Raw genomic sequence first — 26,780 nt, forward strand, 5'->3', positions numbered from 1 at the left:
AAATTTTATCCTTTATTCTTTGTTTGCCTATAAAGATATACCGGAAAAGAACTTAACAAATCCGATTCATAAACATATTTATGGCCTCCACCATAGTATTGGAGGTATACTTATTTCGTCATTCGGTTTGTAACACCTCGAAATGTTCGTCTAAGAACCCAAATAGTATATAAATTCTTGATCGTCATGACATTTTAAATCGATCTAGCCATGTCCGTCCGCCTGTCTATCGAAATCACGCTAACTTTCGAAGGAGTAAAACTAGGCGCAATTTTGCGCAAATACTTCTTATTTGTGTAGGTCGGCTGGGATTGTAAATGGGCCAAATCGGTTCAGATTTGAATATAGCTGTCATATAAACCGATTTCCGATTAGACTTCTTGAGCTTCTTCAGGGGACACAATTCTTATCCGATTTGGCTGAAATTTTGGTTTAAATCGGTACATAACGTGATGTACACTCAGAGACAGCCTGCTGAAAATGGAACAGCAGTAATTTATTGCTACAACAGCAAAACATTTTCTGCTGGTTTCAAATTTAAAAAAGTCAAAAATGTCGTAAATATTTCAAAAATACATAACGAATTAACGCCCAACTATTATATATATATATACATATATATATATGTAATAGTTGTTTAGAATAATAAAGATATATTATATATATATATACATATATATATATATATGTATATATATATATATATATATATATATATATATATATATATATATATATATATATATATATATATATATATATATATATATATATATATATATATATATATATATATATATATATATATACATATATGTATATTGATATATATTAGTTGTTTAGAAGTCCAGCCATGACACGTACGGTCCATAGCAGTCCATATAAGTCTAACTTGATAAAACTTCTATATATTTGAATAAGTCATTCAAAGAACTTGCCACTTGCGGGGGGTATATTCTATGCTTTCATTTCGTCCCCTAACCGCCAAAAAGATGTAAGTGCCAAATTTTGAGATTTTTAGTTTTTAATAGGAATCGATTCCCGGCCGACACGGGATAACTGTGAGCACCACACAGGCTGGAACTTTGACCTCCGACTTGTGTGGTGTCCATCGTTATCACGGGAAGCTTAGCTGAAAGCTACCGGGAGCGTCCATAGCTAGCGGATGGTGGAAAGCTCCGTTTTTATGCGGAGTAGCTGCAAAAGCGGCCGCGGGCAGTCAGCGATTTTCGAGAGGAGAGTCTCAGTGAGGAGTCAGGTGGCACTGACTGCCAATGATACTCGAGATGACAAGGCGAGTTATTGGCGCCTTCAAATAACCAATGGCCAACATCACCGTCTGTTCCCAGATTAGGGGCAGCTGGGGCGAGCGTCGGATCTTGGAGCAAGCGGCTCGCCATAACGAGGGATACATGTGCAATCCCACAAAACCCATGCGGTTGGGGCGCTGGCGTAACCCGCCCCCGCAAAACTATGAATAGTAAAAAAGGACCCCCCTACATTGACGACCCACGCAAACGAAAAAATAACCATGATTTGCGGATCTGCACCTGGAATGTTCGAACTCTTTATAGAGAAGCTGCAGTATACGCGCTGGTGGATGTATTAGAGAAGTACAAGGCAGATATTACCGCCTGCAGGAAGTGCGATGGACTGGGGATGGCGTGACTACAACACCAAACGGTGACGAACTATACTATAGTTGCCATAACACGAGGCATGAATTTGGCTGTGGATTTGTGGTTAGTCGGAGACTGAAACACCTTATCTCCAGCTTTACTCCTGTGGATGAGAGGCTAGCCACAATCCGCATAAAAGCCAAATTCTTCAACATCAGCCTTATTTGTGCCCATGCCCCGACGGAAGACAAAGACGTGCAGACCAAGGATATTTTCTAAGAGCAAGAGTCTATTCTATTCTATGGAAAGGCGTGAGTGGAAAGGCGTGAGTGCGAGTGTGAGCGAATTGTGATGTATAGTAGTCAGAATGAAGTCCGGAAATTTTACCAAAGAATTAAACATCAAACCGATGGCTTTGGTACCGGCACATCCTCCTGCAGAGACAAAGAAGGAAATCTGGTAACTGACACAGATAACATGCTGAGGATATGGAAAGAACATTTTACCCAACTGCTAGTGTCCGACGTTGGCGGCGAAGAGGATACAGCAGAACCAATCCCTGATGATGGTACAGAATGAGGTCCAGGTAGCAGTGACCCGACTAAAGAACAACAAGGCAGCAGGTGCCGACGGGTTACCCGCTGAACTATTTAAGACCGGAGGCGACACGCTGATAAGGCGTATGCATTAACTTATCTGCGCAATCAGGCTCGAAGAACGCATACCCGATGATTGGAACCTCAGCATACTATGTCCCGTACACAAGAAAGGAGACAATACGGAATATGCCAACTACAGATGGATAAGCCTCCTCCCCATCGCATACAAGATACCCTCGAGCGTACTGTGTGAAAGATTAAAACCTAAAATCAATGAGATAATTGGGCCCTATCAATGCGGCCTTAGACCTGGTAAAAACACCAACCACTGGATCAGATATTCACACTGCTCCAAATCCTAGAAAAGACCCGAGAAGGACAAATCAACACCTACCATATCTTTGTTGACTACAAAGCCGCTTTCGATACCTCTTTACGTTCAAAGGTATTTCAAGCCATGTCTGAGTTTGGTATCCCTGCAAAATTAATAAGACTCTTGAGGATGACACTTGTTGATACGCGTTCCTCAGAAAGAATAGGAAAGAATCTCTCCGAACCATTTAATACCAAATAAGGTTTCAGAGAAGGAGACAGCCTATCGTGTGATCTCTTTAATATCCTGTTGGAGAAGATTATATGAGATGCAGATGTGAATAGATATGGCATACTAATCACAAGAGAACATATGCTACTGGCCTATGCCGCCGATATCGACATCATAGGTGGGTCACTGAAAGTAGTATTGAAGAGAGTCAGTGAAAATTGGTTTGACAGTAAATGGAGATAAGACGAAATGGATGGTTTCAACTCCCGAAACGCGTTGTACAACCGAGCAGGTAAAGAAAATTTACATCGTTGGGAACCACAACTTTAAGATAGTCAGTAACATTATCTACCTCGGCACCGCCGTAACCGAAACGAATGACACCAATTTTGAGATAAAGCGAAGAATAATACTGGCAAACAAATGCTACTTTGAACAATGTAAGCAGTTTAGAAACAAGGCCACCTCTCGACAGACGAAGATTAGACTTTACAAGTAAAGTAACTGAGGGCTTGATTAGGAAGATTGTGACCAGAGGAACACCGCAGGGGTGAGTTTATCCCCCTTTTTTGAGTTTGCTGTTGTAATATTGCACACATTTTGTTGTTACATCAAAAAATACTGTGATAGCAGCGAAGTGAAATAAAAACACTCAGCAGGCAATGTTTGCTATAATCAGCAGATATTTTTCCATGATTGTAGCCAATTAAAAAGATGGAGCAGATGTAATGTCCAATAGCTGAATTTAAGAATTATCCTTAGTAATTCAGTAACAGTACAGAGTATTTATAAATTTTGTCTTAAACAATACTTCATTAAGTATAGTCAATTAATTAAAAATGTCTTTCTTACTTTTTCTATTTTGTAACAGCCCCACGAATCCGATGAACTACGATTCGATGTTGTGGTCAATAATTATAACAATTGGTGCTTACGAGCCGACACACCCGAGGATCGCATGCATTGGGTTGAAGTGTTGCGTATGTACAAGGAGGATAGCACCAGCACAGACACCAACTCATTGCGGCGACATGGGAGCACAATGTCCTTACAATCGAATACAGTATCTGTGGCAAGTGGCAGTAGTTTGAAGAAAACGCAGCGTAATCTCAAAGAGAAAGTTGGTGAAATTGAAACATTTAAGGACATATTGTTTGGACAAATTGAAATGTTACAAAGGTATGTACGTACAGTAAAACGTAGTTATGAAATGTTTTAAAAAACTTTAAATTTAATGAGGAAAATTTTAATTTCAAACTTTTGCACAAACTTTCTATAATACAGTACAACCAATAGCCAATCAGTTTAGTGATAAATTCCAAGCGAGGGGAAAGGTACACTAGGTCAGTAGGGTCCAAAAAGAGTTTTGATGTTTCCAACCCAATTTTTTGTAGTTCTTAAATAATCCCCACTGATATTGAAGGGTAAGCATTTATTCAAAGTTTTTTGGTATTGATAAATGGTCCACTTTTTGGCATCGCCTCTTGCCTGATTTTAGATATTTTTAAGGTTTTGGCCAAACTTTCCACTAACTGGAATTTATTTTGAGTTCTGAGCAAAAAGAAATTTTACAACCAAATGGGTTGTTATTTGGTTTTTAGGTTCCTCAGTAAATTTATATCCCAAGCGGCTCAAATGCGGTCAAATCTTTTGGAAAATACTTTTAGTTGGGTGTTACGTTAGGGTTATATGGAGGCTATAGCAAAAAGTTAATATTTATTTATTTAATGAATACCTACACAACAAGATTAAATCTTATAGTTATTGTGTAGGCTTATAAGAACAGTCATGTATCCTTCTTAAGAAATAATATAATAATAAACATTTTCAATGATATTTGAAAATGTTTATTCCTTTAAAAATAGAAAATAATTAAAATAAACTTTAGAATTTTGTGAAATAGTTAAAATTAACTATAGAATAGGTTAGAAAATAATATTGTTTAAAAGAAAAAATAAATAAATTTTAAAACAGCTAATTTCGAAGAAAAATGAAAGTATTTTTTTTAAATATTGACTCGTTTCTGATGTTTTGAATATTGTGAGGAAGAATATTCCAAAGACGTATGGTACTCGTGAAAAACTGCCACTCAGATACTAAGCTCCTTCTAAAAGGGACAAGTTTCCTACCCCTTCTAGATCGGGCAAATATTAATTTGTCATAGAGGTATTTACAGCGGTCAAAAAAAGTATTCATCATTCAATGTTTTTTTTTTAATAAGTCTACAAAAGACAATTGGAATAAAAACATATTAAACTAATGATGCAGTAGTGCTTGTGTGATATATATGTACACAATTTCATTGTTTTTAAAGAAAAAAATAGTATTTATTGGAACAAAAAGGGCCATTTTACAGCTGAACACAAAAAATTAAACAAAAAAAGTATTCATCATTGCAAAAAAACAAAAAAATAAATAACATAATTTAAAAAAATTAATACTTTGTTATTCGACCACCGCGTCTTATAACTTCTTTTAAACGGTTTGACATCGATTGGACTAATTTAGCGGTTATATTTTGGTCTATATTAGTCCATTCCTCCATTATCACCTGTTGCATTTGACTCTTGCTCGAAAAATTGCGCGTTCTCAATTTGCGTTCGAGATGTTCCCAAAGATGTTCAATTGGGTTCAAGTCGGGACTTTGAGGAGGAGTTTTAATGACTTTGGGGCAGTTATACAGCATCCACATCTTGGTATTTAAAGCAGAATGTTTGGGGTCATTATCTTGATAATATTGAAAGTTATTACCAAGCCCAAGTTTTACAGCACTATCTTTTAAATTCCTCTTTAAAATGTCAATGTAATACTTATGATCCATTACTCCATTAATAATTTCAAGATTTCCCGCTCCTGAAGCCGCCATACACCCCCAAACCATTAAACCACCTCCACCATGTTTTACAGTAGCAACTGTGTTTCGTTCTTCAAGCTCTGTATTTGGTTTTCTGTACACTATGACCTTTCCATCGCACCCAAAAAGATTAAACTTGCTCTCGTCTGCAAAAATGACTGTTTTCCAAAATGATTCGGGCTGTTTTACATACATTTTTGCGAAGTTTAGCCTTTTCACTCGGTTTATTTTATTTATAAAGGGCTTCTTACGTGCAGTTCTTCCTCTGTAACTATGCCTTTTGAGTGTATTTCGAATTGTTTGTGTAGTAACTCCCTTCCCTAAATATTCCATAGTGTTTTTACGAAGAATGGTCGCATTTGTCTTCGGATTTTTCTGAACTTGCCGCACTAGCCAACGCACATCTCCAACTGAAAGTGCTTTTGGTCGACCAGATCTTGGTTTATTGTCAACAGTTTTCGTTTCTGTCCACTTTCTGATGATGGATTGTATAGTAGATCGTGGTCTATTTAATATTTCACTGATAGTTTTTTGAGTTAAACCATTCCTGTGGTGTTTTATTATCAAAACTTTTACCTCATCAGAAACCTCGTTTTGCTTACGACCCATTTTGACAAAAACTATATTTTCAATGAAATTAAATATTTGCTGTCAAGGGCAAAGCCTCCTTTACTAAATAAAACAGAAAAGGGGGATTCCCAAATAATATTTGAATTTGACTTTGATGATAGCACATCAATGATGAATACTTTTTTTGTTCTGTTTTTGGTGTTATTATATAAAATTGCATTTTTTGCGCTAATTAAATTTATTTTTTGAATTTATTTTAAAACATATTACGAAAAATAAACTATTGCATAAAACTGCATTATTTGTTTACTTTAAATTTTCTTCAATTACCCAAAATAAGTGAATTTATTATCAATTTTGCTAATGATGAATACTTTTTTTGACCGCTGTAGGTGTTTCCTTCCAAATAATTTTATGTTAGAATAGTAAAGATCTAATTCTAAGTAGATTGTCGAATTTACAGCCATAAAGCCATAAGGAAGAAGGCAAGTGAGAAACATGTTGAGTTCTTCTCATACCATAGACATATCTAATAATGCTGTTGGATACTACATTTAATTTTCGTTGGCTTAGTGAATCGCAGTTTGAAAACACTTCACACCCATAGATCAGACTAGGAATTAGATATGTCTTTGCTAACAGAATTCGTATTTCGATTGGTGTATAAGAGTGTGTTATCCACAGTGCACGCAGCTTTGCATATGTCTTCCCGGCAATAGCATTTATATGATTTGAAAAGTTAAAGAACTGTTAAAAATATAAGTTTTGATGTTCAACCGTTGGACGAGAAATCTAAAATTGCCATCATAAATTTCGCTTCTAATTGATTCCGAAACTTCAACTAATGAACTAAGCAACTATGATGGGCACGAAACCCGGATTGTCTATCGAACAACAAAGAATCTTCTCGAAAACTTTCGAGAGGTGACATAGAAATAGAAATCGGTCGGAAATCATTATTCGATTTTAAGGAATTGGGATTATCTTTGATCTTTTCCAAATAGTTGGATATGCTCTGGTGGTTAGAATTGAATTAAAGAGATGAGTAAAATAAGGTAGAAGGTAAGGAACTAATATTCTAATGAATCTTGGGTCAATGTTATCAAGACCAATAGCATTTGACTTGACTGATCTAAGACAATGTGAAACGTCGTCATGCGATACACATCTAAACTCAAAACTGCAATCAATATTTCTATATCTAAGTTCGGAATATTAACAAAAGTTTCATTGAACTCATTTATATCACCATGGTAATTAGAAATTGCCTTGTGTTTTCCAATCCCGATATCGTGTATAACCCTCCACTTGCCTTTCGTGTCTAACGCCGAATAATATTTGGATGAATAATCTCGTAATTCTGCATAACTAATGAGTTTAACTTTATTTCTTGCCGTACCGAATTCCTTGTAAAGTTCGGTCGTTTTTTAACGTTTCCATCGGGAGTAGGCTAGGTCCCTGTAAAGATTAAAATTCCTAATAGCGGAATTAAACCAAGGCTTAGAATGCAATTTCTTCATCTTAGTCCGAATGGGGACTGTTGCATCATAGATATGCCCAATGTTATCTTGAAGAAAGCTACATTTCTCATCGAAATATTTAAGATCATATATTCAATTCCAATAGACTTCCTGAATCCTTTCATGCAGAATAGTCAAGATTTTTGAAGTCGCGGTACGAAAACTTCTCCACTGTCTTTGACACAGTGAAATTGTAAGCCAGATAAATCAAATCATGTCTTGAGAAACAAGAAGAAGATATTTGGTCATAGAGCAAAATATTAGAAGTATTATTCACAAAGAACATATCCAAAAGGGTATTAACAGTTGACGAAAACTGAGTGGGACATATTGTCCGTCAATTTGGAATCTAAACGAATATTGGAATTAAAGTCCCCAGCTATAATAACATCATTATATTCTAATGTTATGGTATCTAAGACGTTATGAATTTGATTCAAATCTATTGTATTGTTTGGCCGGCAGATGCAACCAATCAATATCTTTTTCAAGTTAGATAAAAGCTCTACGAATATATATATTCCGTTTGATCTTCAGGATTAGATTTTAATCGGAATTAGGCTTTTAACGTGTTCCTTGCATATATGGCAACACCACCCCCACGACGTGCTCTATCAGCTCTGAATACAGTATATATATCCAAGTTTATCAAGCTATCTGGTATTGCAGGATGTAACCAAGTCTCTGAGAGACATTATATCGATTTTTTTTATTTAAGTCTATAGATAATAAATACCCTTACAGACTAATAACAATATATTTACAAATGTATTAACCTAATAATTTAAAAATAATATAATTTTCCTTTTTAAACTTTCTCGATTCTCAGATAGTTCTATTATATCTTTCAGTTGATTAAATTGATAACATAGGCGCCGAAAAGGATGATTATTGGCATAGTTGGTTTTATAATAAGAAATTTTCAAAAGATCAAAATATCTGGTAGGTCTGATAGGAACGTAAAAGAAAATTCGAATCAAAAGAAAGCAGGAATCTATTTGACCATGAATTAATTTAGTCAAAAACGTAATGTTTAGCATGGTTCTACGACTTTTTAATCTTAAATCGGTACTCATACGAAGGTAATGAACTTCTGTCCCACCCATTTCGGCGGAGTCAAAATAATAGAAATTGTTTTTGAACCGATTCTATCAAATCAGAATGAATATTGTAGTACGGATCCCATACCACTGAACCGTACTCGAGATTACTTCTGACTAGCGACGTATATAAATTTTTCGTCACAGAGAAATCATTAAGTTCTATACTCCAGCGTTTCATGAAGCCAAGAGCACTACGTGCTTTGTTTACAACCATTGAGATGTGTTGACGGAAGTTTAAGCGTTGATCTAGAAGAAATCCAAGGCCTTTAAAGCTATAGACTTCTTCAAGTTGATTGGAACCCAACAAGTTTTAAGTTTTAAGAGAGGTTATTCTTGAAAATGATGTGTTTGCATTCGTTAATATTAAGTTCCATAAAGTTCTGGTTGCACCATTCGTAAAGAGTATTAAGGTCATACTGAAGATAACACTGTTCATCAGAGTCTCTCGTTGATCTGAAGATCTTTACATCATCTGCATACTTCAAAATATTCGAGTGCTTTAAAATAAAAGGGATATCGTTTATGAACAAACAAAACAGCACAGGGCAAAGGTGACTACCCTGTGGAACCTGAAGAGACAACAAATTTAACTCTTTGAGTACGTCCAGTCAGATATGATCTGATCCACTTTAGTAAAGATGGACTGAAACCAATAAGATCTATTTTTCCTAACTGAAGGTTGTGCTTGACTTTATCAAATCCTAAAATCGATATATATAGTATCCGTTTGGTAGCGTTCCCTAAAGCCATCGTTGACCAAACAAGTAAATTCTAAAATATTTGTTATCGTCGATTTCGATTTCCGGAACCCATGTTGGTAGGGAGACAATATAGAAGAGACTTGACAATATAGAAGAGACTTGATGTGAAATAGTGTCAGGCAGAATATTCTCTAATAGCTTCGGAATAGCATTCAAAATTGAAATGCCCCTGTAATTAGATACCTCATTGCGATTTCCGGCTTTAAATAATGGTCTTATATAAGATTGCTTCCACAATTCCGGCAGATATTCATGTTTTCATGAACTGTTGAAAAGTGTACAAAGGGGATACGAAAGTTCGAGATCGCAATGCTTTAAAATGTTCGATGGAATTCCATCTGGACCGGGATTAAAAGTTATCTTCAGTGACCTTAAATTTTAAACTACTACGTTTTCGCCAATCCCAGACACATCTATAAATCCCATAGCAGCCGGTGTACGTACCGAATTGACCCGATGAAAGCCTTCATCGGCAAGGGCTGCCGTCTCAGTGTACAACACACTGCTACAACAACAACGTCTATAGAAGCTTAATTGTGGGTAGTGCTAAAAAAGTCAGCAAAGATGTCGGCAATGCCTGAATTGTTATCAGCTACTTTAGGTTTATATCTAAGAAAGTTCGGTAAACTATTACAACGGCGCTTTGAATTCACAAATTTGTAGAAGGATTTAGGATTTGATTTCAATTGATTTCTAATTTTATTCAAATAACTACCATGCGCCAATTTGTTTTCTTTACTATATTCGCATCTTGTTAATGAATACATCGAAAAGTCAGACGTTGACCCTGAGCGTTTAAACCTTTTATATAATTTATTCTTCTTCTTCTTCAGCCTAGAAAGATTGGTTGTATTCCATGGAAGGCCAGATGCGTTGCAAATAGTAGTTTTAGGGACAGACTGAGAAATAAAGTCATGTAGCACAATATAAAAAGTTGAAATCATTTCATTGATATCTTTAGATCTGAAAATTTTATTCCAATGAACAGATGGAGTAGTGAGTTCAGTTTAATGTAATCAGTTTTAGCTAAACAGTACACTTTTTCAATTGCTACATCTCTTTTAACTTTAAGCCCACTCTTAATAGGGGTATAAGTAATTTGAGTGTCAGATGATATCTATCCTCAGGACTTACAACCGGATCATTAGAACTTAAACATAACTCAGATGGTTGATTAACGAAAAACAGATCGAGTAATTTAGAAAATTAATTGTTTATGTAATTAATTTGAAAAAGACCAAAATTTAACAATATGCCGATGCATTCATTAGAAATGCTATTTGATATCACGGGTGTTAAATCAATTTCGGACGAATGAATCCAGTTAATTTGAGGAAGATAAAAATCACCAAGGGCAATCAATGTGTCTCTTGGTTGAGACGACTGAAATGCTGATTGGATTGAAGAAACGTGTTTTAAATAAATATCCTCACGTGAAGAGGGTGGGACGTAAGAACATGAAATAAATATTAAAACATTTGTCAAAAATATTTTTACGGCTACAAATTCAATATCCAAGGAAGATTCCACTATTATTTCTTCAGAAAGAAATTCAGTGGAGACCGCTATTAGCACACCACCGCCAGATTTTTTAATTTTATCGTTCCGATCACGCCTATATATTTAATATTTGGAATGTAGTATTTCAGAATCGTATACCTTATTCTGAAGCCAAGTTTCAGTAAAAGCGATGATATGGTAATCGAAAATAAAGCTATCTGAGTAAAGAGACGATAGTTTTGTATTTAACCCTCTAACATTTTGATATACTAGAGATATGTGATCAGCAGCAAATGATAAATTCAGTTTTTGGCATAATTTCAGAGTTAGAATTAGTTGGGAGGTAAACAACATCAGATCGAGGCGTATCCTTAAAGATATATTCTCGGATAAATGCTTAGCGGGCCACTTAATGCTTAGCGGGTACTTAAATTTGTAAACACTCAAATCGACATCAATGTCAATCTTTGATTTTATATAAAATAACATGTCATCAGTGGAAGTTTCAGCAGTGAATTTCGCTGCAAAAATCGCTTTCTTATTCGGGGCAACTTTTAGTGTTTTAGGAATCGTAGTTGGTAGTTTGGCTGTAGCTTGTGGCACTAGGAGCACTTGATGAAGCAGCTGTGTTCGATGGAGTCAATAGGCCAGAAGGCGGCAGAGTATTAAGTTCAAGTATATATTCCGCATTTTCCAATATATACTTGAACTCTTCAATCTTGTTTACTATACTTTGAGAATTTATGTGGCATATCTTCAAAGCATCTCTTTGTCTTGTTAAAATATGCAGTCGATTTCGAGTTACGCTTTTAGAATCTCTATCTACACTAATCATATGTGTCATAGAGAATAATAAATAGATAAGAAATAACAGCAGCATTGCGTTTGAAAAAGAATATTCCTGCTTGTAGTAACGAAAAAACATACATAAGATAATTAAATTTTTAAGAAGAAAAGAAAAAATAACCTTAAGAATAATGATTTGTAAATTTGAGATGCAATATGCATATTGCCTCGTTACCATCGTAAAATTTAATGTAAGCAAGTCCTCTAAATGTATATGCAGACTTTATAAGACCTTTCTTCTTTAATGTATCGCATCTTGCAGGAACTTGTAATTTGTATTAGAGAGATTTTCGTTGAAATAATATTTTGATGAAGATCTGAAGCCAATTGAATCTCTCAAATTTCAAATGTTTATTTTAAACATAACTTTAAATATTGAGACCTTTACTCTTTTGTGTAGGGTAAGCGTCACAAAATGTTGCTTTGGTTTTTTTTTTTTTTGGTTGAAAAAAGCAAAAACTTCTGCATATTACTGTCATAGTCCTTCTATTTAACTTAGAGCTCCCCATCCCCCAGACCTTTAACCCAAAATTAAATATCAACCTTATATGCAAATATTTTAAATGAAATTATTCTTTTTTTAGATACTTTGATGCCTGCGCCGATATTAATAAGGATATGGAAAAACCATTAGATTTGGGTGATGGTTTAAAACCAATTGATTTCAAGGTAGTAGTAAACATTAGCTTATTATATATTGCTCAAATTTAATCCTTGTTTTACGATTTTTTTCTATTTTAGGGTGAATCAATAACATTTCGTGCCACCACCTCAGGTGTCTTAACAACTTTACAGCATTGTCTGGATATAATTGCCGAGAATGATGAGACATGGAAACATAAACTAGAAAGAGAGATTGAAAAACGTAAAAAATTTGAAGAACAAAATCGTAAATTCAAAGAAGAAATGGAAAAGATTAAACGAATATCATATCCTGGTCCAGACTTAGAGGTGAGTCGGTTTAGTTTTATTTACTCATATGATTACGCATTTTGTAATACCAAGCCAATAAGGCTTTAAATTTCTTTACACAAAAAGCTAAAACTTTGACTAGTATTCCTAGAATATTTAACTAAGACCTCTAGGCCTATTATCATTTGATATATTCAAAAATCGGAGAGGTTTTACTTATGTACAATCGACGAGGACTGTTGAAGAAATTATATCTGAATCTAAAATCCTCTGGGTGATCTATATAGGTAAACTATTGATATTCGCTCTATTGAATAGTTTGGATATTTCTCTACTTAACTATCGATAGTATCGACGAATTTGTTGAATATATTAACATATTTATAAAATTCTCTCGATAGGCAATTTAATTATACAGTGCTGCCACTGTATATAATGTAAAGCTCACGTCAACCATGAAGGAACTGGAGATTCTAGCCATCATTACTGCCGTAAGAAAGATTCTTGATAACTTATTTAAAGATGCATTACATCAGGCTTGATATCCGTAAATCTGCAAAGGTCGGTCTGCATGGGGACACCTCAAGGCGGGAAACCTCTTTTTTTGGAATATAGTAGAATTAACATTATTGTCTTTGAAAGAAGGTTAGCTTAGGTTTAAGCGTCAGTCTGCCATCGGACTCACTTAGATGTTTTCGTCCATTGTGATACTACAGGAACAGAAGGAACAGATGCCTTCTTGTTTTTACCCTTGAACCATCCAGATCGCTTTAAAAAGCCCAGTAACTTGCGAATGTTCACATCCGTTAAATCAGACAGGTTCTCAAAGAAATGAGAACCTATAGGGAAACTCCTTCTGACAGCTAGTGCGGGACACACACACAGAAGGTGTTCTTTAGTCTCTTCTTCCTCGATGTCCCTACAGCTTCTGCAAAAGTCGTTGCTGACAACCTTCAGTCTGTCTGCATGTTTTCCGTTTAGACAGTGACCTGTCATGACGGACACAATGATTGAGACATCTATTCCAGCCAATGACAGCAAAGCAGTAGACCTCTTCAAGTCTAGATGAGGGCACATAGTTTTGGAATGCTCACAGCTCCCTCTTTGTGACCATCTGTCATTCGTTGTCCTTCGGGCCTGGTCCTGAAAACTTTGCTTACATGTCGCTAGAGGCATACCCACAGATTCCAGTGTCCCTGGAGTGTGTAAGGTAGTTCCAAGTCTCGCAAGCTCGTCTGCTTTAGAATTCCCTGGGATATCTCTGCGGCCCGGCACCAAGAACAGGTGAATTTTGAACTGTTCAGTTTGAGAGATCTGCGACAGTCGAAGGCAGTTTTTGTGTTCAGAAATACGTTATCCAGGGATTTTGTGGCAGCCTGGCTGTCTGAGAAGATATTTATACCAACCGTCGTAATGACATTATATCTTAATCATTTCATCACTTCCTTAATTGCAAGGATCTCCGCTTGATACACACTCCAGTGGTCGGGTAACCTTTTCGATATGACCAGTTCTAATTCTTTAGAGTACACCCCAAGCCCACCTGGTCGTTTGGAACCATCCGTATAGAAGTCTATGTAACTTCTGGTATCAGGGATATCGTTCTCCAATCGGTTCTCTCGGGAATAGTGGTACAGTACTTTTTATCAAACAGCGGCTCAGTTAGTGCGTAATCCACACTGCCTGGAACATCGGATATTGTATCAAGGATAACACAGTGTCCGTAGCAGCCACATGACCAATGAGAAAGCTCCCTTAACATCACGGCAGTGGTCGCTGCAATTTGTCTAGCCACAATGTCCAAAGGTGCTACATCTTACCAAAAGGTAAGATGTAGCATTAAATTCAGTGCAGCAGATGGTGTCGTCCTCAGTGCGGCTGTGATGCACAAACAAGCCATCCATTTGGATCCGGAGCAGAAGGTGGACTTTTGAAGCGCCGTCCACCAGACCACAACACCATATAGCATTATAGGTCTAACAACTGCAGTATATACCCAATGCATGACAGGCGGTCTATACCGGCAACTTTTGCCAATAACTCTCTTGCAGGTGTATAGGGCAAGAGTTATCTTTCCTGCCCTTTCGAAAATGTTGGATTTGAAGTTCAATTTCCTGTCCAGCAAAACACCCAGGAATTTTGCGCTTTCTGTAAATGGAACATTCTGTTCTCCCAAGGACACAGATGCCATCGTCGTTGAACTGTGCTGTCACTAGAAGCTTAGCTGCGTGCTACGTCCACAGGTTGGGGATAGTGGATAGCTCTATACGGAGTAGCTGCAACGACAGTCGCGGACAATCAGCGGTATCGAGCGGAGAATCTCAGTGAGAGGTTGGGCGGCACCGACTCTTGCTTAAATACTGAGTGCCTATGATGCTCGATATGACAAGGCGAGTTATTGGCGCCTTTACATAATCAATGGCCACCCTGTTCCCGCGGCGATCGGTCCTTTGGACCGGAACGAGCTTGTTCACCTACAGGAGCTTGACGGGGATCGCCCCCTTCACATGAAAATATGGCTACAACAACAACATAAAAATAGTTTATTAAAGTAAATATAGGCTATTATGTGTTTGTGAGTACAAAGAAAGCACATTTTACCTATTTTCGGTTTATAGAGCTCTTTTAAATGTTTGTGCATAAGGCTGTTATAGTGTTTATTATTTCCATTTTTATTTTTATACTTGAAATTTTATGGGAATCTTAATCAACTTTGGCTACATTATCGTGTGTGTTTACTAATTAGAAGCAATTTCTTATAATCACAATTAGATCTCTTTAGCACATACCTTTAAGGTAGTAAAGTTATAAATAAAGCAACCCGAATGTGTGTATAATAAAAATAATGTTAAAGGGGCTTCACATCTATGGCATATATAAGCAAACAAAACGAACGGACAAACGACGAATTGTATTTGCAATTATGCTAAATTTTCGTGTAGCACCACACCAAACTCATCGGTAGGATCTGTTTAAAAGGTCTGTCTTCTGGGCTGAAACTATGTTCTTAAGATTATTTTCCCTTTGTAGCGCAGCAAGAAAGGAAACAAACTCCACTTCATATATTTCTGCCTAAAGAAGACTTCCAGCTACGTAAATAGAACAGCGGAGGAACTTTATGAACTCAAGGCTTAAAATTGAGAGATCGCCTTTGTTGCTGTTGTTGTTTTATTAGCAGTGTATTGGACATTGAGGCGGCAGCCATTGACGATAAAGGACTCCAACTCATCAACACGGAACGTACAACTGGCAGTCATGGGGTTGAGATTGTACAAAAATTTAGGCTTCCAGGGACTCAAGAAGTCAAATCGGGAGATCGGTTTATATAAGAGCTATATCCAAATCTGAACTGATATGGTCCATTTGCAATCCCCAACGACCTACATCAATAGTAAGTATCTGTTCAAAATTTCAAGCGGCTAGCCTTACGCGTTCGACCGCTATCATGACTTCGACAGACAGACGGACATGCTTAGATCGATGCAGAATTTCGAGACGATCAAGAATATATAGAATATATATAGCATACCCCCCTCCTATGGTGGTGGGTATAAAAACTAAAAAAAATGAAATGGAAGAGTAAAAAATTATATGCGAAATTCCATATAATTAAAGGGTGATTTTTTTCAAAAAAAAAACACATAAAATTCAGAAAAAATGCATGAAATCTTCATTTGAATCGATAGTACGATCCATATAATTTAATGTTTGAAGATTATTTCATGCAAGTATTGACCGTGACTCCTCAAATGATCCATCCGCTTAGTGCAAATTTGCCATACTCTTTCTAACATTTCGGTCGGTATCTCACGAATAAATGCTTCAATGCTTTCATCCAATGCGTCAATTGGGCTTGTCTGTATAGTATATAGTATACACAAAAAATATTGTAGTCTAAAGGCGTTAAGTCACTCGATCTAGGCGGCCAGTTGATCGGTCCCGAACGTGAAGTAAAATGTTCACCGAACTTATCTCTCAATAAGTCCATTGTTAAGGTTGCTGTGTGGCATGTGGCACGGTCTTGTTGAAACCACATGTCATGCTGTTGCATTTTGGGCAAAAAAAGTTGGATATCACCTGACGGTAGCGCTCACCATTCACAGTTACGTTACGATTCGCATCATCTTTGAAGAAGTACGGTCCATTGATGCCACCAGCCCATAAACCGCACCAAACTGTGACTTTTTCTGGACAATCCCATGGCAGCCGGTTGTACGCACCGGATTGACCCGATGGATTCCTCATCGGCAAGGGCTGCCGCCTCAGTGTACGTGTTCGTCTTTTTTCGTCATGGGAAAGGCACATCCCAGAATGCCTTCTCCGCACGCTTCTTGTCCGCGCCGGGATTGAAAAGAACCCCGGACCCTGGTTCTGTTCGGTTTGCCAGAACCGCCTTCATCATCGGTCGGTGAGGTGTAACCGGTGCATGGAGTGGGTACATTTCCGATCTTGCTCTGGCCTAACTTCACTACGGGAGTATAGTCATTCTGGCTATGTCGCTAGGTGCTGTGCGAACATGGCCAGCAGTGGGTCACAAGCGTCGTCGTCGGACTATGTGACCCCCCCGACCTCTCCCGTACGGCAATTTACGTAACGGCAGCATCCTAGCCCTAATATTGCCAGGCCAGTGCCGGGAAGTGTATCGTTCTTTCAGTTAAACTGCAACGGACTGCGTCGCAAGATCGATGAGATCGTGGACTTTATGAGTCAGAAGAGCATATTGGTCGCAGCGATCCAGAAAACAAAGCTGACCAACACCTGCAGCTTGCACAGTTGTCACGGTTACAATACGCTACATGAGGATCACTCAAGGAATGGAGGTGGGGGATTGGCCTTCGGTATACACCATCTCGCCTGCGCTTGACGCTAGTGACCCCTACATCGAATGTTTGGGGATAGCAGTCAGGTCTGGTACTGCCGAGATAGAGATATACAACGTGTATATACCGCCGGTTGGTAGCTGTGTCCCGATTAATGGCCAGGCTTACAACCCCGACATAAGTGGGTTGCTATCTGACCATAATCGTCTGGTTCTAGGGGATTTTAATGCGCATCACACGTCAAAGCAGATAGATAGCTCCACGTTTTGCACGGAATTTGTGGCTGGAACACTTGGAGCAATGTAACTTAGGCACCGGTGTAGGCAAACTGTGGGCCACTGTTAAGTCACTCTCGAACCCCGGTAGACGGGATGACAGGACGTCAGTCACTTTTGGTGAGATAACCGTGACTGATCCGAAGAGATGCGTCAGGTTGTTCAACCGTCAATTTATTCACCTGGAGTTGAGTACCTTACCACTGTCCTCAACCTGTCATTGAAACCTCTTATAGTTCCCGATGTCTGGAAAATGGGCAGAGTGATTCCGCTACTGAAGCCTGGAAAAGACCCGAGTTTGGGGGAGTCGTACAGACCGATCTCCCTTCTCTCACCAGTGGCAAAAACGCTTGAGGCATTACTCCTCCCGAGCCACGTAGGAGAATTTCCATTTGCCGAGCATCAACATGGATTTCGGAGACTGCACAGCACAACAACAGCTTTGCATGCCATCACCACACACATTTGCCGTGGCTTCAATCAACCCAGGCCATGTGATAGGACGGTCCTCGTGGCACTGGACCTATCGAAGGCATTCGACACGGCCAGCCATGCCAAATTATTTGAGGACATCGCCAACACGTCCCTCCAGCCAGGCCTGAAACGATGGGTCGCGAATTATCTGTGTGGTCGCCAGTCATTTGTGGAATTTAGGAATAAGAAGTCATAACACCGTAGAGTGAAACAGGGAGTTCTCCAAGGTGGGGTGATATCTCCGGCACTGTTTAACCTCTACTTATCCTCCATTCCACCAACTCCAGACGGCATAGAGATCGTATCATATGCGGACGATTGTACGATCATGGTATCAGGCCCCCCACCCATTGATGACACCTGCGATAGGTTGAACGTCTACCTCAACGAGCTTGTCTCATATTTCGCTGCAAGAAATCTGAAGATATCCGCCACCAAATCTTCAGCCACACTGTTCACTACAAGTACGCGTGAGGTGAATACTGAGCTGACTGTGATGGTCGATGGAGAAATGATTCCGACCATCAAGTGTCCCAAAATACTTGGCGTCACATTTGACAGCTGTAACACATTCTTCTCACATGCCACAGCAATCTGCATTAAAGTCAAAAGTAGAAACAAGGTCCTCAAGTCACTTGCAGTCAAAGAAACCTTGTTGACCACGTACAAAGCAATTGGCCGGTCTGTGGTAAGTTATGCAGCGCCAGTGTGGTCACGTCAACTTTGTGACACGCAGTGGAATAATATTCAGATCTGTCAGAATGCCGCCCTCCGAATTGCGACGGGCTGTCTCCTCAGTTCTCATGTGGACCACCTCCATCAGGAGACAAAAATCCTACCAGTGCGAAGACATAACTACATACTGTCTAAGCAATACCTTTTGGGCTGTTATCGCAGAAACCATCCAAATCATCACCTTGTGGATAGATACCCACCACCTTAAGGTAGATCTACACGATCTAGAGCGTGAGGTTCAGCGCTACAAGAGAAAACCTCTAGATCAAGCGGCAAATCATGCGGGTCTGAACAACATAGGCCTTGGAGAACGACCGCCACCCATTGCACCCGAAGAAATCGACCTCCCTCGGCAAACCAGAGTGGTTCTGGCTCAATTACGTTCCGGCAGATGCAGCCGCCTCAATTCCCACAGAGCTAGGATTGATGCCGACGTGCAAGATGTATGTGCCGATTATAACCAGGGACCGCACGATACACGTCACCTGTTTAACTGCCCGGCCAGACCCACTCGACTCAGACCCAGATCCCTGTGGACGCACCCCATCTTAGTCGCAGAGTTCCTGGGTCTTGACACTCAACCGAATCAAGCAGACGAAAGATAGAACACAATAAACTGCTACAACAACAACAACTTTTTCTGGATGCATTGGTAGCTCTTGCTGATCTGATCTTCACTCCAAAATCGACAATTCTGCTTATTTACGCCAAAAATGAGCTTGGTCAATAAAATGAACTTTTTTAACAGAGCGCGCATTTTGATAATAAAATTCAATAATTTGCAAACGTTTCATGGTTAAATTATAGACCAAACAGAAGATGTTTGACAGTGAAACAAAACACGCAACGTGCGTGAGCCGTTTAATCCAGTGTTGCCAAAAAGATAATAACTAAAAAATTACCCTTCATATACTCTACGTGTTATCGCAGCAATAATTATGCAAATTGAAATTTTCCCACTAACATTTTCATAAAAAACAGGGGTAAAATCATTTTAAAAAAATCCTATTTTCAAAATCTTTCAGAGGGGAAGTCCAAATGGGAATTTGGAGACTGGTATAGGGCGGGAAGTTTGTATAATTTCTACTTTCGGTTTTCTGAATTTAAGTGTTTTTGCTACCATATCGCTAGTACTATATAAGATTACATCAGGTGGCCACTGTGGCGCTGAAGTTAGCATGTCCGCCTATGACGCTGAACGCCTAGGTATAAATCCTGGTCAGAAAACAAAAAAAATTTTCAGCCGTGGCTATCACCGTCTAATGCTGGCTACATTTGTGGGGTACCAAGCCATGTAAAAACTTCTCTCCAAAGAGGAGTCGCTCTGTTGCACGCCGCACTGAAGGAAATTTTACCTCAAAAGTGTCGTTTAATTCAAAATTGAAATTTGAAGCTATACCAAATTATTCTACACCACTCGAAAGGATATACAATTCTCTTTCATATTACGGAATATACAGCGGTCAAAAAAAGTATTCATCATTCAATGTTTTTTTTTTAGTAAGTCTACAAAAGACAATTGGAATAAAAACATATTAAACTAATGATGCAGTAGTGCTTGTGTGATATATATGTACACAATTTCATTGTTTTTAAAGAAAAAAATAGTATTTATTGGAACAAAAAGGGCCATTTTACAGCTGAACACAAAAAATTAAACAAAAAAAGTATTCATCATTGCAAAAAAACAAAAAAATAAATAACATAATTTAAAAAAATTAATACTTTGTTATTCGACCACCGCGTCTTATAACTTCTTTTAAACGGTTTGACATCGATTGGACTAATTTAGCGGTTATATTTTGGTCTATATTAGTCCATTCCTCCATTATCACCTGTTGCATTTGACTCTTGCTCGAAAAATTGCGCGTTCTCAATTTGCGTTCGAGATGTTCCCAAAGATGTTCAATTGGGTTCAAGTCGGGACTTTGAGGAGGAGTTTTAATGACTTTGGGGCAGTTATTCAGCATCCACATCTTGGTATTTAAAGCAGAATGTTTGGGGTCATTATCTTGATAATATTGAAAGTTATTACCAAGCCCAAGTTTTACAGCACTATCTTTTAAATTCCTCTTTAAAATGTCAATGTAATACTTATGATCCATTACTCCATTAATAATTTCAAGATTTCCCGCTCCTGAAGCCGCCATACACCCCCAAACCATTAAACCACCTCCACCATGTTTTACAGTAGCAACTGTGTTTCGTTCTTCAAGCTCTGTATTTGGTTTTCTGTACACTATGACCTTTCCATCGCACCCAAAAAGATTAAACTTGCTCTCGTCTGCAAAAATGACTGTTTTCCAAAATGATTCGGGCTGTTTTACATACATTTTTGCGAAGTTTAGCCTTTTCACTCGGTTTATTTTATTTATAAAGGGCTTCTTACGTGCAGTTCTTCCTCTGTAACTATGCCTTTTGAGTGTATTTCGAATTGTTTGTGTAGTAACTTCCTTCCCTAAATATTCCATAGTGTTTTTACGAAGAATGGTCGCATTTGTCTTCGGAGTTTTCTGAACTTGCCGCACTAGCCAACGCACATCTCCAACTGAAAGTGCTTTTGGTCGACCAGATCTTGGTTTATTGTCAACAGTTTTCGTTTTTGTCCACTTTCTGATGATGGATTGTATAGTAGATCGTGGTCTATTTAATATTTCACTGATAGTTTTTTGAGTTAAACCATTCCTGTGGTGTTTTATTATTAAAACTTTTACCTCATCAGAAACCTCGTTTTGCTTACGACCCATTTTGACAAAAACTATATTTTCAATGAAATTAAATATTTGCTGTCAAGGGCAAAGCCTCCTTTACTAAATAAAACAGAAAAGGGGGATTCCCAAATAATATTTGAATTTGACTTTGATGATAGCACATCAATGATGAATACTTTTTTTGTTCTGTTTTTGGTGTCATTATATAAAATTGCATTTTTTGCGCTAATTAAATTTATTTTTTGAATTTATTTTAAAACATATTACGAAAAATAAACTATTGCATAAAACTGCATTATTTGTTTACTTTAAATTTTCTTCAATTACCCAAAATAAGTGAATTTATTATCAATTTTGCTAATGATGAATACTTTTTTTGACCGCTGTATATGGTATTAGGACATATACAATATATCACCTAGTTGCAGTAGGTTCATGAATATACCCTTTATTGGTTTTTATATCCACCACCGATGGATAGGAGTATATTCATTTTGCCATTCCGTTTGCAGCACATATGAACCGATCTCCCGATTTAACTTCTTGGACCCATAGAAGGCGCAGTTATTGTCCAATTTTGCCTAAATTTGGCGCAGTGGGCTATGTTAGGCTTTTTGACATCCATGCCCTGACCACCCGATTTAGCTTCTAAGGCCATAAAAGATTGTTTAACCAATTTCGCAGAAATTTGGTACAATGACGTACATATCATTCTCGAATATGGTGGTGATCGACTTTATTATATCTATAGACCCCTCGAGATCTTTGCCGAGTTTGTTCGAAATGGGACATGGGATATTTCGATACAGCTGCTATAGGCTCATAAGTGATACATTTTTCACCGTAATATAACAGAAGGTGATTAATATATAAATATATCCGAGGTGGTGAGTTTCCAAAGTTCGGCCCAGCCGAAATTAATCATCATTTATAGTTTTTTTGTAGCTTAAATTGCAGAGTTTGTAATAAACCTACATAGTTGGTTTGGGTTAGGTTGGTACCTTGAAGATTGAGTGTTATAACTTGGTTTGATCCAAATCTACTGCCGGACCCACTTCGCAGATTCATTCCCACTACATATGGGCAGATGTGAGCTGAATGTGTTATTTGTTAAATAGTGCGCCATATTTAAACTATATCTGCGATATCCGACTATAGCAGGATATTAAAAATATCGTTTTATAGGTGACCGGTTATAACTCCTAACGGACATATTTTGGGCGTTATGTCCGCTTTACAGGAGATCATAACACCCAATTTTTATTCGGGCGTTGTTACCTCCATACAGGCGGACATAACGCCCAATAACAAAGATGACAGAAAGCTCAAAAAATTATGCGTTGTGGGCCAGTGAGCTTCGCTATACCAGAAAAAAGCTTTTTGACAATGGATTTTTAAGCTGATGATCAAGTCATTCAGGACTACCACTTGGGATAGAAGCTACCACTTGGAAAGATCCTTCCTGCGTCTATCCAATTTCAGGGCAAACAGTTTACTCTACTACCAAAGACCCTTTTATTATTGCTGTCCTATTCTACCCTGATCGTCCCTCATATATTATTTTTAATTCCTTTTTGTTTTCGGTTGGATGGAGGGAGGGGGCTTGCCCTCTGACACTTCATTTCATTTGTGTACAATATGTTCTCAATGGTCCTACATGACAGTTTGGTATTGTTTGCATTGAGGTGAGAGGGTCGGTCTTCCCGACGCTAAGACCCAAAAGACCATTTATTTGAGTCCCTTATTGTAGCGATCTATATGTTCAGCTGAACGGCAGGACGGCAGGGCGCGACCGGATAGTTGAATCGTTTTATAAACATTAGATTCGAACTCTACTGTCATAGACCTTTCTTTTAATTCACATATTATCGAACTACGCGTCCTATTGAAGGGTATTTAGTGGGTGGGCCGGCCCAGACTATTGTGCCCTGCTGGGGGGTTTTGGCGGTGGAAGGTCCCCCAGACACCAAGTAATAAATTGTTATGTCAGATTTATACTCTACATTTCAATCATTTGATTCCCAATTTGCCCAAAGCGGTGAAAGTGTTCTATTAAGGCCTTTTTTGGGGTTTCCGCTGATTGTCCGCGACTGCCGTTGCAGCTACTCCGTATTCAGTATTCCACTATCCGCAACCTGTGGACGCGCCCGGTAGCTCGCAGCTAAGCTTCTCGTCACAGCAATAAACACCACACAGGTCATAGGTCATTATGATTGATCAACTGTTTTGGGGTCAAGTGGTCCGCTAGATATATGAGCAGAATAAAGATATCATATTCGCAATCCACAACCTCATAAATTTAGTTTAACCCCATATTGTCATTATTGGTGTATACAGCCGTTTGGTGGAGGTCGTCTATATGAGGGTTGTGCGCCAACCCCATCTGCTACTTGAGGACAAATTTGAATAGCACACTCTACTCAAAAATATCTATCACTTTATCCCCCACTGTTTTAATAGGAGGTAAAGCACCACATAGATTCTTGGACACAAAGTTTAATGTCCTATTCGTAATCTACTCCCAAATACCTCTTATTTGAGTCTCATCTAGCTATGATCGAATAATATTCGCATTTGGACGACTTTTTGGCGGTGGGGCTATCCCCAATTAATAGGACCTCATTTTTTATGTCATATTCGAAGTCTACTCCCGAATACCTTTCATTTGATTCCCATACTGATATGTACGTCCAATATGTCTGTTTTGGGGAGTTTTACAATTTCAACAAATTATAAGGCCTCCTTCCTGACCATATTTCTAATCTATCGTTATCTATCATTATCGTCCAATAAACCCCTTTTTAGGGGGTTTGGGGGTCGAACGACCCACTAGTTACTTGGAGCCAATTTTTAATATAAAATTCGCACTCTACTCCTGAATACCTTTCATTTGAGTCCCATATTGTCACGATCGGTCCACTTTTATTTTGGGGTCATACTTTTGGGGTAAGGGGAAGGGTCCGCCTATTGCCACTTCCAGACAAACCTACATAATCTGTGATTTTCTTAAAATGGGTTCAGCCGTTTTTGAGTCTATACAGAACAAACAAAATTTCTATATATAGACTGGAAGCTGGTTTTATTATTTTAACAAGTAAGAGCGTGCTAAGTTCGGACGGACCGAATCGTATATACCCTTCACCATGGATCGCATTTGTCGAGTTCTATGCGCGGTATGTCTTTTTAGGCAAACAGAGAACAATTAATAAGAACTGTTATGCTATAGGACCTATATCAAGTTATAGTCCGATTCGGACCATAAATGAATGCTGAACATTGTATAATTCATTGTGTAATATTTCAGTTCATTCGGATTTCGAATTCGGAGAATTGCGCTCTCTAGAGGCTCAAGAAGTCAAGATCCCAGATCGGTTTATATGGCAGCTATATCAGGTTATGTACCGATTTGTGCCATACTTAGCACAGTTATTGGAAGTCATAACAAAACACCTCATGCAAAATGTCAGCCAAATCGAATAAGAATTGCGCGCTCTATTGGCTTAAGAAGTCAAGATCCAAGATCGGTTTATATGACAACTATATCAGATTATGAACCGATTTGAATCATACTTAGAACAGTTGTTGGAAGTGATACCAAAACACCACGTGCAAAATTTCAATCGGATGAGAATCGCTCCCACTAGTGGCTCAAGAATTCAACACCCAAGATCGGTTTATATGGCAGCTATATAAAAACATGGACCGATTTGAACCATACTTAGCGCAGTTGTTGGAAGTGATACCAAAACACCACGTTAAATCGGACGAGAATTGCGCCCTCTAGAGGCTCAAGAAATCAAGACCCAAGATCGGATTATATGACAGCTATATCAAAACATGGATCGATTTGGCCCATTTACAATCCCAACCGACCTACACTAATAAAAAGGATTTGTGCAAAATTTCAAGCGGCTAGCTTTACTCCTTCGAAAGTTAGCGTGCTTTCGACAGACAGACGGACGGACATGGCTAGATCGACTTAAAATGACATGACGATCAATAATATATATACTTTATGGGGTCTCAGACGCATATTTCGTGAAGTTGCAAACAGAATGACGAAATTAGTATACCCCCATCCTATGGTGGAGGGTATAAAAACAATAAAAGGTCATAAAGTCCAATGGGCGTTCTGAAATGTTTTTGCGCGTTATAACCGGCCACCGTATTGTAGAATGTCGTTTTGTGTGAAACCTAATTCGGCATTAAAGGCTCCACCAGTTTTATTCCCTATTATAACTGATGATCAATTGTCAGTATGATCAAAGTCTGACGAGTTTTTCGGGGAAAAATCTCGTCACTCCTCGGAAATGGCTTTACATACCGTTCAACCTATGGGATTGCCGAAAGCTGTCTTTCAATCGATAAATAGGAAGGTGATGTTTATATGTGTCAAGTGATCGAAAATTTTTGGACTATCTACACAGCTCAGATGAATGCGGAGACGTTGAGTTTTGTAATTAAGCAATAAAATGAGATTTTATTTAATATAAAAGAAAAATACGGATTCGTTTTTAATACGTTGTCAAGACGATGCTGTTTCGTACAATCGTTCTCTAGCTCGTTCACTCTTCAACTCCCATTTCATTAAAAAATTCATTGTTGCATACATGCGTTTGCTCATCAGGGTTGCATAGTGTGATATTGGCGTATCTTGATAAAAACTCAATAGTTGACACATACTAACATATTTTCCTTCTTATACACTACGCACAGTATGCTGAGGTTCCAAGTACACAGTATGCGTTTTTTTAGGCAGATTGCTGAAACAATGAAAACTCTCAGACGGTAACCCATCGGTTGCTATTGCTTTATCATTCTTGAAAATATTGCACCAAAAGTCAGGTGTTTGCAGGTTTACCTAATAGTATGCTGCAATCAAGTGATAAAGTATTCCGAACCAACCTTCGACTTTCGGTTCGCAGAAGATCAAATTT

General features: G+C 38.1%; 1 protein-coding gene across 1 annotated transcript in view; it reads left to right on the forward strand.

Moving 5' to 3' along the window:
- Window positions 1-26,780, forward strand: part of LOC106089609 (ceramide transfer protein) — a 97,145-nt gene that overhangs the window by 21,047 nt on the left and 49,318 nt on the right. Inside the window, exons 2-4 of the mRNA XM_013255508.2 lie at window positions 3,634-3,941; window positions 12,501-12,585; window positions 12,658-12,867. Of these exons, the coding sequence (XP_013110962.2) occupies window positions 3,634-3,941; window positions 12,501-12,585; window positions 12,658-12,867 (603 nt within the window). The remainder of the gene's footprint in view (window positions 1-3,633; window positions 3,942-12,500; window positions 12,586-12,657; window positions 12,868-26,780) is intronic.

Source organism: Stomoxys calcitrans, chromosome 1 (genome assembly GCF_963082655.1).
Source record: "Stomoxys calcitrans chromosome 1, idStoCalc2.1, whole genome shotgun sequence".
In the NCBI taxonomy this organism is placed as follows: domain Eukaryota; kingdom Metazoa; phylum Arthropoda; class Insecta; order Diptera; family Muscidae; genus Stomoxys; species Stomoxys calcitrans.